Source organism: Ambystoma mexicanum, chromosome 10 (genome assembly GCF_040938575.1).
Source record: "Ambystoma mexicanum isolate Mex_15411 chromosome 10, UKY_AmexF1_1, whole genome shotgun sequence".
In the NCBI taxonomy this organism is placed as follows: Eukaryota; Metazoa; Chordata; class Amphibia; order Caudata; family Ambystomatidae; genus Ambystoma; species Ambystoma mexicanum.
This window is the reverse complement of record NC_090932.1, coordinates 376,441,888-376,458,289: the sequence shown is the minus strand read 5'-3', so window position 1 is coordinate 376,458,289 and position 16,402 is coordinate 376,441,888. Positions and strand designations below refer to the sequence as shown.

At 46.3% G+C, this 16,402-nt stretch overlaps 1 protein-coding gene across 1 annotated transcript in view; it reads left to right on the top strand.

Annotated features, from left to right (window-relative positions):
* The first annotated feature begins 3,383 nt into the window (after window positions 1–3,383).
* The window catches only part of LOC138491448 (gamma-glutamyl hydrolase-like), a 304,916-nt gene continuing 291,897 nt past the window's right edge, over window positions 3,384–16,402 (top strand). Inside the window, exon 1 of the mRNA XM_069617967.1 lies at window positions 3,384–4,347. Coding sequence (XP_069474068.1) covers window positions 4,086–4,347 — 262 coding nt within the window. The 5' untranslated portion in view covers window positions 3,384–4,085. The remainder of the gene's footprint in view (window positions 4,348–16,402) is intronic.

Here is a 16,402-nt window from a genome sequence, read left to right as displayed (position 1 = left end):
GTTTGCCATCAGCCACTATTTATAAATACTCTGCGTGTCCTTCACCGAAGTCCAACTAAAAACAAGCATTGGCAAAGCCAACAGTTTTGGCTTGTAATAATTATTAGACATTTGCCAATCAGTGATATTAAATGTAGAGCTGGGTGAGCCAAGCGGGGCTCGGGTCGGCCCGAGCCCCACCTAGGGCTCTGGCCTGTCCCCCCTCTGAGGGCCAGTGCCTGGCCAAAGCAGGGGCCGGCTATGAGCCCCACCGGGTGCTCACCCACTCCTATTTAAAAAATAAAACGCGCTTACACCTGCTTTTATTTTGGCCACCTGACCCAAACTTACCCGGCGAGCACGACCTTCTCCACCACTCTCCTGGCTTCCTCTTCTGCCTTGTCATTGCTCAGGGCAGCTTTTTTTTTTACCATGATATGACTATGATTGGTTATTTATAATGCGCTTAATACCAAGCAGTTTCTAAGCACAGACATGGGGATCGAACCCATATTGTTCCGTGCAGTCTTGCTTCTAAGGCAAGCAGGTTGCCCCTAGGCTATTCGCCCGAGACCATAGAAGGACTGTGCTGCTGTGATGCCACGGACCACGGTCTGTCCTTTTTTCTTAGGTTATTCATGTTGTTGAAAACCTTTAATGACTTAAAGCAACTTTATTGTTTAGCATATCAAGATAGTAGCGACAGCATGGATATAAACACATTTTTAAATTGGCGCTTTGAGTCGCTCACTTTAACTAGCACAGATCTGCAAGGTAACTGGTGCTTTACGAGCTCTTTAAGTTGGAATTGTTCCATTATGCATATGAAAGGCTCTGACTGCCACTGATAAAAGAAATGTGTTTGCAACGTGAGCACCAACGACCTGTAGAGCCACGGACATGTGTGTGTGTGTCTCCTTGGCTGAAACCTGGGAAACTGGCAGTGTTTGAAGCGCCAGCCTCAATTAAAAGAACTAGTGGTACGGCACCAACGATTTATACTACACTTCCATCTCTGAATGATGGTGACTTGCGGCCCCTGTTGTATGCTATCCTGCCTCCCATGGTAGATTGTGGGAGGCAGTGTTCGGCAATCTTCGGAGTCACGCCCACTTGATGGCTACAGCCATACATGCAGCCCGAAATGAAAAGCTAATGTTATAGCCCGCCTACAGCCCGCCCTCCAACATCTCTGTTCAGGGATTGGCCAGAGCTACCAGGTGGGTGTTGTTTCAGGGCCTTCACTCTGTCATGGGAAGCCGAATATCATACAGTATGGTATAATATACGGCTTCCCATGTTGTTTTTTTTTTTAATACTGTGCAAAGTCTGGGAGCCTAGCATTCGCTCAGTTGTACATTTGCGCACATGTTATTATTTTAAATGGTATAATAATAAGAAAGGTTGTACTGTTACAGTAGATGGGGCACTTAAACATGTTTTATGGCATAATTAACCTTTCTATATTTTATTCCAACATCACACTACAGCCAAAATAAGAAAGGTTGTACTGTGACAGCAGATAGGGCGGACATGTTATTATTTTAAATGGTATAATAATAAGAAAGTTTGTACTGTTACAGTAGATGGGGCGCTTAAACATTTTTTATGGCATAATTATTTGAGCTGTAAATGCTACTGGTGTAATAGAAATGTCTTAACCTGGTCTGCGTTCAGCCAATCAAGTTAAAAGCACTGTGTGTGTCCTTCAGTTAGTCATGTTAAAAGTTTTTGGCTTTTGCAAACTTATCAGGCATTTGCCAGGCACTGCCATTAGATGCCCTGGTACTTGCACCATTTTGCACCTGGTGCCGTTCATACAACTAAAGATAGCAGTGCCTACCAAGGGCCTTTCCCATGCCTACACAAAACCCTAAACTATTGTTATTGTCTATGCTTGTTTCCATCATGACTAAACTACATGTTGCTGTAAATACCCCGTGTTTACCTCTTGGCTAGGTAATGCGTCTTCAAAGGGTCTCTCATATTGAAAGAGCCCATCAATGCAAAAGAAAGGAGTACTTGCAGGTTCACATCAGGAAGGCAATCAGCCCGAGCCTCGCAGCAGCGTGTGCATAACAGCTTAAGGCAAGACAGCATGTTCGCCTTTCATATTCATTTTTTTTGTAAATGGGGCCAAGTCAGACAGACTGGCAAACAAGCGGAACAATAAGCACACAATTAAGGAAAAACGCGGACAAAAACCGCGACAAGCAACCTGCTAATATTATAAGGGACTTTGGGCAAAAACAAGCCCAAAGTCACTTATAATATAATAAGCGAACATGGCAACACTGCGGCCACTAAAAAAGAATAAAATATGAGAACTGCTTAAATGGTGGACACGGGCACTCAAGGACAGGGGTGGAGCTACGCAGATCACTGGCCAATCCCAGCAACAGAAATGTAGGAGGGCGGGCTATGACATTAGCTTTTCATTTCGGGCTGCATGTATGGCTGTAGCCATCAAGTGGGCGTGACTCCGAAGATTGCCGAACACTGCCTCCCACAATCTACCATGGGAGGCAGGATAGCATACAACACCCCCTCTCCCACTTGTTGCAGGCAATACGGCTTCATTAGCACTGTCCATGAAAATGCAGTGGAGGGCACAACATACATGTCCTGCAAACGTACTCAGTAACAGTTAAGGCCACCATCACTTTAATTATGAACTCCATACTAAAGAATAACAGGGAGTGTCATAGTTCTATACCATAGCTGTGAAGATAGCTCAGCGGGATGAGCGCTCCCTGCTGCGATCTGTGTGTGATATGCAGGTTGCAGGTTCTCATCTCAGCAAGACTGATGTAGATAAATGCATACCAACTTCGGTACACGATTATCGATATGCAAAAATGCTGCATGTACAGCGCTTTGGAGAAAGTGTTTTTTTGCAGCCATTTCCTAGAGCCACGCATGACTCCCAGGCTCGGTCCCACCCATGAATCTCTACCCCCTCCCCCCCTCCACCTTTAATTAGATGCCCAGGTACTCGCACCATTTTACACCTGCTACTATCAATAGCCAGATAATACCACGACGGCTGTCCCTGGCAAGTACCCTTTCCCATGCCTACACATAAGCCCAAACAGTTGGCGTTGCCAATGCTTGTTTTTACAGGAAAATAGAAGTTCAGAATGCGAGGGAGTTAGGATTTCTTGAGTTCGAGAATACTGAGTTTGCTGTGAGCAGAGTTTAAAATGAATTTTCAAGGCAGCGCAATGGGACAAAAAGATCACTGTTTCTCGATGCAGATGTGTACAAAATATCTGCAGCTGCGAGTACCAGGGGCAGCAACACATAATAGTTGCCGAAAATAAGCCGAGCGCCCTCTGGCGTGCTAAGACGTTAGTTTCACTTTCTTACGTGGCGCAGAAGGTGGGAAGTTCCCTAACCAGCGTACAGCTACACTGCAGAAAACAACACAGAGCATGCGACTTCCTTGATGGGGCATTCTTCTCCTTTCCAAACACTTCCGGATTCATATTTTCCTACATACACTCTAATCGCGTACTTTGCTTTCTAAAACTGGCGACGTGACGCCACCAAAGCCTATCGACAGGTACAGCAGCGATTCCCGGCTGCACGGCGACCGGTGTATGACGTCATTACAGGTGTGTGTGTTCTGAGCCAGGACGAGCGGCGCAAAGAGGTATCTGTCACCGCTCTCATCGACTCTTTGAGTGTCTGTGATGCTACATTTGCTCGGAACAAGCCACTAGCTAGTGCCTAGAGAAGATTCACACTGTAGAGTTGCGCTATCCAAGCGCCATTTCGCAACCATTCAGGAAATTCTCAACTGGCCGTCCGATGCAGATATAGTGCCACTGTCTGGCACAAAGGGACGATTTCATCGGAGGAGTTGGGGTCTACCGGTGCCATCACACCGTGGATAATAATAAGCAGCGCTCAGATACCTGAGGGTTCGTAGCGCTATATAAATGCCATATTATTATTATTATTATCTCTTCATCTGCGTGCAAACTCTCATACTGACGCGGGACCAGTGTCTGACCTAATCATCATTTATTGCCACATTCAGGGGATTTTGCTGTATTTCTATTTCAGCGGATTTTTCGGTTCGGGAAGCTTGTCGCATTGGGATGTCCCTTATAAGCACACTGTTCTTTGAAATAAAAAAACTGTTCTTTGAAATAAAAAAGCAAGTTGCATCACAGTCAAATGATTTGCACGGACACGTGACAGCAACCAACAGACGAAGTACCAGCTCAGACAAGAGCACAGTGTTCACTGGAAGGATGGCTTTTCACGTTCTCGCCGCTTGCACCATTGCTCTCCTCTGTCAGCCCGCACCAGCACTGTCACTGCCTGTGCATGGGAAATTTAATGACAGGCCAATCCTCGGTAAGTAGTATGCACGGGGGCGGGGCGGTGCGACAGGGGGAAACGTTTAAATTAATCATAACTAGCGCCATTTTTCTAGTCAACCTTGCATACCATGAATATATTAACATAGACATTTGGGCACTGTTCGGCCCCCACCCGGCAAGATAAAAAAACATCCCGATTTAGGCCACCTTGGCTAAATAACGGAGGCCAGCTTTTCCTATTTGTGGCACAACAAGGCCGCAGTATTATTCTTAAACATTACACACTATCACTTGATACAGTCGGCTCTCTTTTTCCTTATCCAGCATACTTAGGTCCCACTCCCCCAGCCTCCCACTGATGGGCTGCAGGGAGTGCCGCTATGCTTTGCTTTTTCCACCTAGAAGCTGATGCCCAGAGGGGTGCCCCTCCTCTTTTTACCCTGCCGCCATGCCAGGCTAACAGGGGACCATTTCCTCCTGATCCTCTTTACCGTCCATCAGGAGGTTAGTTTTGGCACTGCCCGATCGCCTGAGTTACCGCCACAGCAAAAAGGGATTTTCGCCCCTTTGCTGCTCCCACTGGTGCAAAAACTGGTTCACTGTTTACAGCCTCGCCCTCTTAGGGTATCCTCCAAGTTCAGCAAAAAGAGGTGCCAACCCATGTCCGACAGGTGAACCCCGTTCTTCTGGTAATACCCAGGCACTCCTACGTTTATGAGCCCACGCCTGATTGTTGAGAAGCCAGCCCCCCTGCAAAATGTTGCCATTGCCTTGTTCAGTTTTTTGTCAACAGTTGTGTTTTAATTAGCCTCTCTCCACGTGAACCTAGGAGTCATTTCTGACCACATCAACTTGCAAGCCCCTTTCCCCCAAGCCCTTGCCCACATTGTGCGGCACATTTCATTCAGCAGTTGCCTTCTGCCCAGTTCCCAACTAGATAAGTTATTACTACGAATGAGTGTCCACTCACCCATGCTACCTTTCTGCCACCTGTAGCGTCCTCTAGTATGGAGGGAGAAAGATATATGCACCCATCTTTGCGCGTTTTCTACAGCATGCTTAGGTTCACTCCCCCAACCTCCCTGGGCATCCCTCTCAGGGCGAATCACATTGACAGCTGCCGCTGTTGTGCTGCTGGGAGCACTGTTATGCTTTCCTTCCTGCTGCAGGGGGAGCAAACGTGCAAAGAGACCACTCCCCCTGCGAAGGTACTAGATATAGGGGTCATATTTTATGGCTCCACTTCCCTTTCCTGTGCCTCCTTACTGAGGCAGCAGGCGGGGCGGTGGGCTCAGCCACTCCGTGCTGTTAGGCCTTGGCGCCTGAGGAGTGAGGACCCTTTAGGGCCACGCCATCTGCTAGCCCTGGGAACCGTTGCATAAAAGGACCAACCATTTTCAAACCATCAGAAAAAACAGGAGACTCCAGGACTCAGCGCCAGTGTAAAGCTTGATTGTTTAATAGCACAATCTGTTACACATCGTAACTATATGGAAAAACAGTAGCCCTCTACTTGGTTATGCGTTTCGGCTCCCACAAGCCTTTATCAAATCAGGGCCAATATTAGAGCTATTATGTCCGTATGACTGTTGTCCGATATATAATAATAGAGACAAATCCCAATGGTAGATAATTATGCCGCTCCGAATTTACTCGCGTCGAGCAGCCGACGGTATGGGCTTAGTATCCGTCCAAATCCAGTGACCCGCGACATTTGATGAAAAGTAGTGAAGCCCCTATTGCTAATTACGTGATAATTAACAGGGATTGTAAGGAGTCGCCTGCCTGAGCAACTTTGAAAATAAGCCCCACATTTTCAAACCATCATTGGGCCTACCCCTTATAGGAGCCCACTCTAAACTGCTATGCTGCGATCTGTGTGTGATCTGCAGGTTGCAGGTTCTCAACTCGGCAAGACCAACTCAGCCTTTCATCCTTCTGAGGTAGATAAATGTGTACCAACTTCGGTACATATTTATAGACATGCAAATATGCTGTATGTACAGCGCTTTGGAGAAAGCGTTTTGTGCAGCCATTTCCCGGGCTCGGCCCAGGGTGGGCTCCTAGAGCCAGGCCTGACCCCCCAGGCTCAGCCCTACGCATGAAATCTCTGGCTAACACACCTCTAATTAGATGCCCAGGTACTTGCACCATTTTACACCTGCTACTATCAATGGCCAGTTAACACCACAACGGCTGTGCCTGACAAGCAGGGGCCCGCCTTAAGGCCAGCCTGGCGCCCCCCTCGCCCACCGCGCCCCCCTGGTTAACAGGCGGCGGGGCGGAAGGGGGCGGGGCCAGGATGGGCACTTTTATTTTTTTATTTTTTAACCTCCAGCGAGGAGGTTAAATAGGTGCCGTTAGCACCCCATTGTCATTGAATGAGCCCGCCATCGCGGGTTCATTCAATGACAATGAGGCGCCTGCCACACCTTCTGCCTCCACGGCAGCTCGGGGGAGCGCTTGAAAGACTCCCCGGAGCTGGCGTGGTGGGGGCTAATGGTGCCTTTTCTTGTTAAAAGTGTCCACGGCGGAGGGGCGCATTTAAATGCACCCACCGCCGCGGGCACCTTTTACAGTAAAAGGCCGCCTGCTGCGCCTTGTCCCACAACGCCAGCACGGGGGAGTCCTTGAAAGACTCCCCCGAGCTGGCGTGGCAGGGGCAAAAGGCACCCTGGGGGGCGTGGCGCCCCTGGCGGTCGCCCGGCTCGCCCCCCCTAAGGCCGGCTCTGCTGACAAGTACCAAGTCCGGAATGCAAGGGAGTTAGGATTCCTTGAGTTCAGGAATACTGAGATTGATGTGAGCAGATTCTAAAACTGAACTTTCAAGGCAGCGCAATGCCCTGGACAAAAAGATCAATGTTTCTCGATGCAGGTATGTACAAAATATCTGCACTTGCGAGTCCTCTCTGCGAAGGTGCACAAACCACCCGTGGGATGTTTTAGCTTAGACAGAACTAATCAGCGAGGTGCAGTTTGATTCACTATGGAGCAACGAGCAACAGACCCACAGCTGACCACCCAGGGCATCTTGTAGAAAAAGCGTTGATTGCACTGAGGGAACCACACCCACATGCACTTTAGTGCACCTTGGTCCCCACCATACAATGTTCACCATTTACTCTAGGTAATACAAAAAAAAGGTCTACAAAACCTGCCGTAAACATGCTTATATACTTGGTATGCACTGCGTAGTGAAAACAAGTGTAAAATCCTCCTGAAATGGCATTTACAATGTATTCCTATGGCATCCGCCTGCTGCTAGCAGCTGCTAAAAGCAGGTGGATTCCATGTGAGTTCAATGATTTTCCTGCAGCATGAAAATGATACTCTAGCGTAAACCATCTGGTTTTGGCAGTCATGGAATGCAGAGCACATGAATATATAGGAATCCCAGTCCATGGTCCAACTCTGCCTGCCAAAACCGGGAAAATTCACCAGAGTCGAATAGAGAGACATAAGCCTTTATTTGCACTTTTCTTTAATGGCACTGGTGATTTTGAAATGTACTCCCATTCTCTCTCACTTAAGGAAACAAACTGAAGTGAGGGAAGGCTTTGTATCACTCAAACAGTCCCATTGCTTCAGATTAAGGGTTTGCAACCCACCGCTTGGGTGTAGAAAATGAGGGGTGCAGGGGAGACAAATAACCCTCACAATTTTATAATGCCATTTATCCACCCACAACCTTTCCACAATCAGAAGCGAGGGAAAATCAGGGGTTTTATTTTTCCAAGTGAAGCAGGGCAGTATTTTTCTAAATGTGCTTTCTTGTTCCCCTTTCCTTGAAGTGCGGCTCAACAGCTCAGGCTCAGAAAGACAAGTGACAAGGCCAGATGGAGCAGGGAGGGGGCTGCTCAGTAGACAGGGCTGTTCTTTTGTAATGTCATGACTCATGTCACGTGAATGCTCAGACAGAGAGATCATATCAGACATACTGAGACCAGTAAAAGCAGATGGTCTCATCCCCTACACTCTTTCCCTGAGTTATTTATTTCTAGCTGAGACGCGACTTCTAACGCACTGCCATCGGAAGTGTTGCACTTGCTACTGCTGTCTGCTGCAAGGACGCTTATTTGAACCAGGCATTTTCTGCTGCTCCAGTTAGGGTGGTAAAATGTTTATTTGCAGTTCTCCTTGCTAATGCACAGGAAAGATCAGGGCTCAGAGACCTAATCAGCTCTGTAGATCCAATAAATCTTGTTGGACGGGCAGACTGGCCTGCCAATCTATCACAGACTGGCCGAGGCTTTCCTTGCATGCAAGGGCAGCTGGGCTCTCACCCTAAAGGAAGGACTCGGATAGAAACAACTCAGCACACCTTACAATACTGCCCCTAAATGACCCTGCTCATTAGTGTCTAGCATTGCTTGCCTCAGATCCTTCCTTCCTGGACAGTGATGAGCCGCTGTCATTTAAATATGTAAAGTGAGCACCATAGCTTTTTTCAGCATCAAGTTCAACCTCCTTCAGTCAGTGCAAGAGGAATCGCTGCCCTGCCTTTAAACACTAGCCAGAGCGGAACTCACAGCAGGCTGCCTGGCTACAGATACAGTGCAGTGCAATGCTGGCATATCACCAATGTTGTATTGCTTCCCTAAAACCCACGCACTTACCGTTATGAAAACATGTCACAAATCTCTGTAAGGCAAAAACAAGACAGGTACATGTTAGCAAGCATGCAGTGAGTGGTTTCCTCAAAAGGTCTTCAAGCAGCTATCATGGTCCTAACGGGTTTAGCAATGATGCTGCATGTCCTGTTTCAGAAAGCAACTTGCAGTAAGGTGTCTGTTTACAAGTGACACAGTCGCATGCCATTCAGGGCAGCACTGCATTTAGTTATACATGTTGCTGGCTCTTAATTATACCCCTTAAAAACTGATTTTCAATTGGAAGTAAACATGCCACATGATCAAATTAGCAGCTTAAATGCTCTGAGTAAAAGTGCAACTCCAAATTTGAGCAATACTATAATGAGAAATGCTGTCTTGTCGTGATATTATCTTGGCAATTCCCACATGGCAGCAACAGTAGCACCTTCCTACACTGAGCTGAAGAAACATGGAGTTACATGTCCTCCCCTGTGCTTTACTTTTTATGACTTTTCTTTATCACCACGATTACTAACATTCTAAGCATTTTATCATAGGCTTTGTTCTGGGAACCACACTCAATGTGCCCTTTATACATTTCTTAACAGAGACTCCAGGATATTACAAGTAGAGAAGATTCAGATGCCAATGCTTTATATATGGGATAAAGCAATCCTTACTATACATTAGTGGGCTATTGCAAGTACCTGAGGAATTCTTTGACCAAATAGAGGAACAAGGCAGAAGGTCACAGCACTCTGAGTTGACTTTCAATATAATTTATATATACAGTAGGGGGTATTTTATTATGTATAATACATGGCCATCGACTGTCATCTACCTTGATACATAACCGTTTGCGTAATATAACATAAGAAAACTATTTTACAAGAAGGGAATATGAAAAGGTTGTCAAGGCTTTAATTGAGAGGTGAAGGGATAGCTGGAATTCCCTCTGCTGGCTCAAACAGCAGGCAATGTGAAGTCACAACTGTAGCGTAATAACTGATTACAGAGCAGTTGTGATGTCATTTTCATATTACAGGTCAGTTGTGATATCACAACAAGCCTGTACTAAGAATATAATTTGCAGGCTTTCATATGGATATTGCAGGCTGACATGTATTATATATGTTATCATGAGGTGGATCAAGTTACAATTGCATTCTAATGCAGGATTAGTGTACAAAACTGACCAGTGACCCTCTCTGTTCCAGGTCACTGGTGCAGATATGTGAGGCAGCGTTCCACCTTAAGTAAAATGACCTTGTGTAGTCCTGTCTATGCTAAAGAAGAAGAAGGGGTTTTACCAGATGTATTCCCTGAGACTGTATAGATTCTGGTTTTGCCCCAACCAGCCCTACTTTCATTCAGCATGTCATTTTTTTAAAATTCCATCTCTAGCCTGAACTCATAGCTCCTTCTCTACCACTTGCATGCACTTTCTCTCTGTCACACATCCTGCTACCCATCACCACCCCCTTCCTTCCCAAATTATGTCTTAGTTACTTACCTGTATTTCTCCAGCATTGGTATCTTTCATAGATTTAGATGCTTGAATATTTCCTGTCGTCAGACTGGGAATCCTCGGTGATAAAAATAATTATTAAAATGTTTTTTTTAATATACATACATTGCTACATAGAAATCATGTACATAGTCCATTATGGCCTATGATCCATTCCATTGTGTAGTCCCTCCACCTCACTTTGGTCCTTTATGACCCTGTGGTATAATTGCATCTAGAAAGTCCTCCAAATAGCATATCTATGGTATAATTGCATCTAGAAAGTCTGCCTAATAGCATATCTCTGGTATAATTGCATCTAGAAAGTCCTCCCAATAGCATATCTGTGGTGTAATTGCGTCTAAAGTCTGCCTATATCTGTAGTATAATTGCATTTTGAAAGTCCTCCTAATAGCATATCTGTGGTATAACTGCATCTAGAAAGTCCTCCCAATAGCACATCTGTGGTATATCGCTATTTAGAAAGTCCTCCTAATAGCATATCTGTGATATAATTGTATCTAGATAGTGTTTTTAAAGCCTAATAGCCTGCCTTGGTTGAATTTAGAAGTGTGCCTAAAATCCTCTCTGTGCAAAGTTAAATTTAGAAGTGTGCCTAATATCTTCTCTGTACAAAATTGAATTTTAAGTGTGCCTAACAGCCTGTCTTGGTTGAATTTAGAAGTGTGCCAAATATCCGCTCTGTGAAAAGTTGAATTTAGAAGTTTGCCTAACAGCCTGCCTTGGTTGAATTTAGAAGTGTGCCTAATAGCCTGCCTTGGCTGAATTTAGAAGTGTGCCAAATATCCTCTCTGTGCAAACTTGAATTTAGAAGTGTGCCTAATATCCTCTCTGTACAAAACTGAATCTAGAAGTGTGCCTAATAGCCTGTCTTGGCTGAATTTAGTAGTGTACCTAATACCCTCTCTGTGCAAAGTTGAATTTAGAAGTGTGCCTATTATCCTCTCTGTGCAAAGTTGAATTTAGAAGTGTGCCAAATATCCTCTCTGTGCAAACTTGGATTAAGAAGTGTGCCTAATATCCTCTCTGTACAAAACTGAATCTAGAAGTGTGCCTAATAGCCTGTCTTGGCTGAATATAGTAGTGTACCTAATACCCTCTCTGTGCAAAGTTGAATTTAGAAGTGTGCCTATTATCCTCTCTGTGCAAAGTTGAATTTAGAAGTGTGCCTAATATCCTCTCTCTGCAAAGTTGAACTTAAAAGTGTGCCTAATATCCTCTCGATGCAAAGCCGAATTTAGAAGTGCATATAACAAGATCACTTTAGCATAGCAGAATTTATACAGCGTCCCTAATAACGTCACTGTGCCAAAGTCCAGAAAGCTTACCGTATAGCCTATCTGTGTCATAATTGCATTTAGAAAGTGCATATAGAAATGTTCCCTGTAACATAGTTGAATTTAGAAGTGTGCCCAATAGCAGGCCTGGTTGAATTTAGAAATGTGCCTAATAGCGTGCCTTGGTTGAATTTCAAAGTATGCCTAATAGTGTGCCTTGGTTGAATTTAGAAGTGCCAAAGTTGAATTTAGAACTGTCCCTAATATCCTCTGTGTTATGTTCTACCCTATAATTTATCTGTGTCAAAATTGCATTTAGAAAGTCAGACCTGCAGCAGATCTGTGGCAATAATTGCACAGAGAAAGTACTTTTAGAAATGCTTCCTGTAGCATAGTTCAATTTAGAAGTGTGCCTAATAGCGTGCCTTGGTTGAATTTAGAAGTGTGCCTACTAGCGTGCCTAAAGGCATATCTGCAGCCTAGTTTGCAATTTGAACATTAAAACGTAGAATACGTGAATAATATCACTCTGTTTAGTTGAACCTAGAATCCGTGAATAATCTTACCTAGTGGTATAGCCGAACTTTCAAAGCCCAAATATAAAGTGTAATTTACATCTGAAACTGTACTTAACAGCAGGTACTGCCGTGGTACTGTTAATCATAGAAAGAGTGAACATTTAACATCTCGTGTTATAACTAAAGTGGGATGGTGTGAACGAAATCTTCCAACCCATCTATTTCACAGTTACTAACAATGAGTGCGCCCAACTCACCAAGGTTGCCGGAAACGACCCCTGTGCACCCCGCCACCTGCCAGCCCTACCTCCCGTCTCCCCTTCCCCATTTCAGCCCATCCTCCACCACATCGCCTACCTATCCGCTTTCCAAACACCAAGCCAGACGGGCACGATGGCGAGCCAACCACCCTAAAACAACTGCTCCTCCGAACCCCTCCACCGATCTGCCTACTATGATCATACCCGCTCCCCTCACTAGCCTCCGAGGCACTCCCTGCCCAGCAGTCATGCAACCCCAATTTTTCCCATCAACCCCCACCATCATACCCCCTCGACCACACTCCTTCCCCTCCCTAAAAACTGCACGCCTATCTCTAGCAAGAACAGAAGCCTCATCCCTCTCGCCCTCAGACCCCCCTACCCTCTCGCACACACCAATCGCAACAAAGACCCTAAAGAGGAAACGTACCTGGTCCCCCTCAATCACTCAGCACTCATCGCCTCCCCTGTCTCGACCCACCACCTCATCTCCCCAATCACCTCCCTCCACCCACGCCTCACCCTGCCTGAAACGCCTCTCCTTCAATTTCTCACCGACCACATCCGAAACGCCTATTCCCACACACCCCACCTTCAAATCCCCAGTGCCAAACCCAACCATCCCAACACACGCATCCATCCACTCCCACCCAAAACCCACCAACTTTTCTGCTCGCCCACTCTTCCCATCAACCACCCACCCCTCTCGCTCCCCAGTTTCCACCCTCTCCCCCCCGACCCCACATCTCTACAGCTCCGACATCAACCTCATCTCCCGAAGTGAACTGCATCCTTTTTAATGCCCGATCCGTAGCAAAAAACAGACACAGCATCTTTGACCTCCTCGACTCCGACAAACCAGACCTGGTCTTCATCATTGAAACCTGGTTCTCTGATGACTTTGCCCCTATCGCCAATGAAGCCTTTCCCACCGACTACTCGCTCATCCCACTGAACCGTCCCTCTAGAGGAGAAGAATAGCATTTGCCTTCAAGTCTCACTTCCACGGCTCAATCATCGAAAACCAACCTTCCATTCCTTCCTGCGAATCACTGCTCATTAAACTATCCCTTCCCCCTTCGTTCTCCCACAGCTTCCTAATAATCTACAGACCCCCTGGCTATGATAGACAATTCTCAAACAACCTCTGCGACTCGATTGCCACGCTCCAACTGAACCATCCCAACCTCACCCTTCTAGGCGATTTCAACATATGGCTCGACATTCCCACCAACCCTATGACACACTCTCTGGTTGACGGCCTAGATGCAATTAACCTCCAATCCCACTTAAACGTCCCGACTCACTATAAAGGACATACTCTTGATGCCATCTTCAACACCCACAACCTGATACATCTAAACCCCCCAACCCCTATCATCTGGTCCGATCACTTCATTGTTTCTTTCGCCATTCGCTCTCCCAAACCGCTTCCCGTACCCAAACCTGAACCTCTGAATCTACTCAGATGCTGGAAGAAACTAATAATCCTTCCTGACCTAGCTGACTCACTCCTCCAGTCTCCTCCGCCTACCTGCTACTCAATAATCAACTAACCCCGATGCCTTTGACTCATGGCTCAACACCCCACTAATGCGGCTCACACCCTCTTGCAAACTATCAGCCCGCCGTGGCCTTTTCCCTAGATGGTTCACACCCGAGTTGAAGACCAGTAAACAACTATATAAACTCCTAGAACGCAAATGGCGGAAAGACAAAACACCCATGAGCAGATCCACTTTGGCCTGTCACCTTCAGTACAAGGCCGAAATCCGGAAAGAAAAAAAAGCCCATTACAACTCCCGAATCCTAAACTGTAAAAACCCCAGCAAAGAACTGCACAAAATCATCACCAAATTCACCAAACCATTATGCACTACCACCACCCCGACCCCCTCACAATCGCTGTGCGACTCACTCTCCCTCCATTTTTACTCCACAGCCCTCGAAAGACCAAACACTCTAACCAACAAACTGGCTCTCTTACGCCCACCAGGCAACCCCTCCTCCATACCGGCCAACCCACCACCTGCGACCACTACCCAACCAACTTTCGACTCCTTTAGTCCAATATCAGCTGACCAATTTCTCAAACTCCTCTCTGCCTGCAAACCATCCGGCTCTCCGCTGGACCCTTGCCCGGCCACAACCCTCAAAGACATTTTTGCATCTACCTGCGCAGGAGAACACGCAAGAACCATCATAAATGACTCCCTTTCCTCTGGAATTTTTCCCGACGCATTCAAAATGGTTCATGTCAAACCACTAATAAAAAAACCTTCCCTCGAACCCCTCGAGCCCAAAAACTACTGCCCCATCTCAAACACCAGGTTCCTTGCCAAACTCATCGACCAAACTGCCTACTCCCAACTAAATGCCTTTGTCGAAGCCAACAATCTCCTAGACCCTGCTCAATCATGTTTCAGAGCCCGACATGGAAATGAAACCACCCTAGCCGCAATCTAGGATGACCTTAAAAACACGGCAGACTCTGCGTGATGCGCCGCATGAATCCTTCTTGACCTATCCGCCGCCTTCGAAACAATCAACCACTCAGTCCTGCTTGACTGCCTCCACTCCCTAGGAATTCGTGGAACCACTCTCAAATGGATAGCATCCTTCCTCCAAAAATAGGAACCAAATAACCCTACTCTCCACCTATTCCTCCCAAGCCCGACCAGTCAGCACGGGAGTTCCACAAGGAGCATGCCTATCAGCCATCCTGTTCAGTCTCTACATGGCCACCGTCCCATGAATAATTTGTTCACACAACATCCTGTGCTACAACTACGCTGATGACACTCAACTAATTCTAAAACTCCTGAACTCAAAACCCAACTGCCGACCTGACCTTGCTGCCTGTCTCCTCGACAGTGAGCTCTGGATGACCACAAACCACCTCTTGGTAAACCCTTCCAAAACCGAAAATCATGGTATGTGGCAACACCGAACTTCTTCCGCACCCACTACCCTGGCCATCTGCAACCCACCGACTCCCTCTAACTCAGTAAAAAACCGTGGATGCACCCTAGACTCTGACCTAACACTCTCGCGCCAAGTCAACAACGTCTCAAAGTCCTGCCACAACCATCTTAAAACTCTTAGGCGCATTTTTCCATACCTCTCCTTTCCCAACAGACTCTCCGCGGTCCAATCAATTGTTATATAAAGACTACGCTAACCCCCTCTACCTCGGAGTCCATGCTTACCAACTGACTAAATTACAAAGAGCACAAAACGCTGCAGCCAAACTGCTACTAGCGCTTGGCCCTAGAGACCACATCTCCCCTGCCCTCAAAACCCTGCACTGGCTTCCGGTTGCCCGAAGGGTGACCTTCAAAACCCTATGCATTTCTCACCGAGCACTGCATAAAACCAGACCTCAATATCTTCAAGACAAACTGAAACCCTATCACCCTTCACATACTCTAAGATCAAGCTCAGCTGGCCTCCTAGCCATACCAAAAACAAACTCAGTCAGGTTAAGCGGATCATCTTTCTCAGCCTTGGCCCCGATGCTGTGGAACGCACTCCCACCCAACATCCGGCTCACTGAAGACCTCATGTCTTTCCGCAAATTACTGAAAACTTGGCTCTTCCCGTAAAACTGAACCCGAACTCAAACTCACTCACACTGGATAACAGCACTTTAGTGTCTTTTGCCCAAATGCTAGATCATAAATAGCAATGCTGCATCACGATCCGAGCGAGAAATCGAAAACTGATAACCTCTGTTGTGTAGCTAAAAAGAACAAACAAAATAGAATGAATAAAAAGGATCAAACCTGTGAAGTAGATAAAAATATTAAGCTGTACGAGAGCAGTAAAGTAGCCGAAATTAATGAAATGGACGAAATAAATGCAATCGACAATAGGATTGATGTGGACGTAAGGATTAAAGTGGACAACAACAA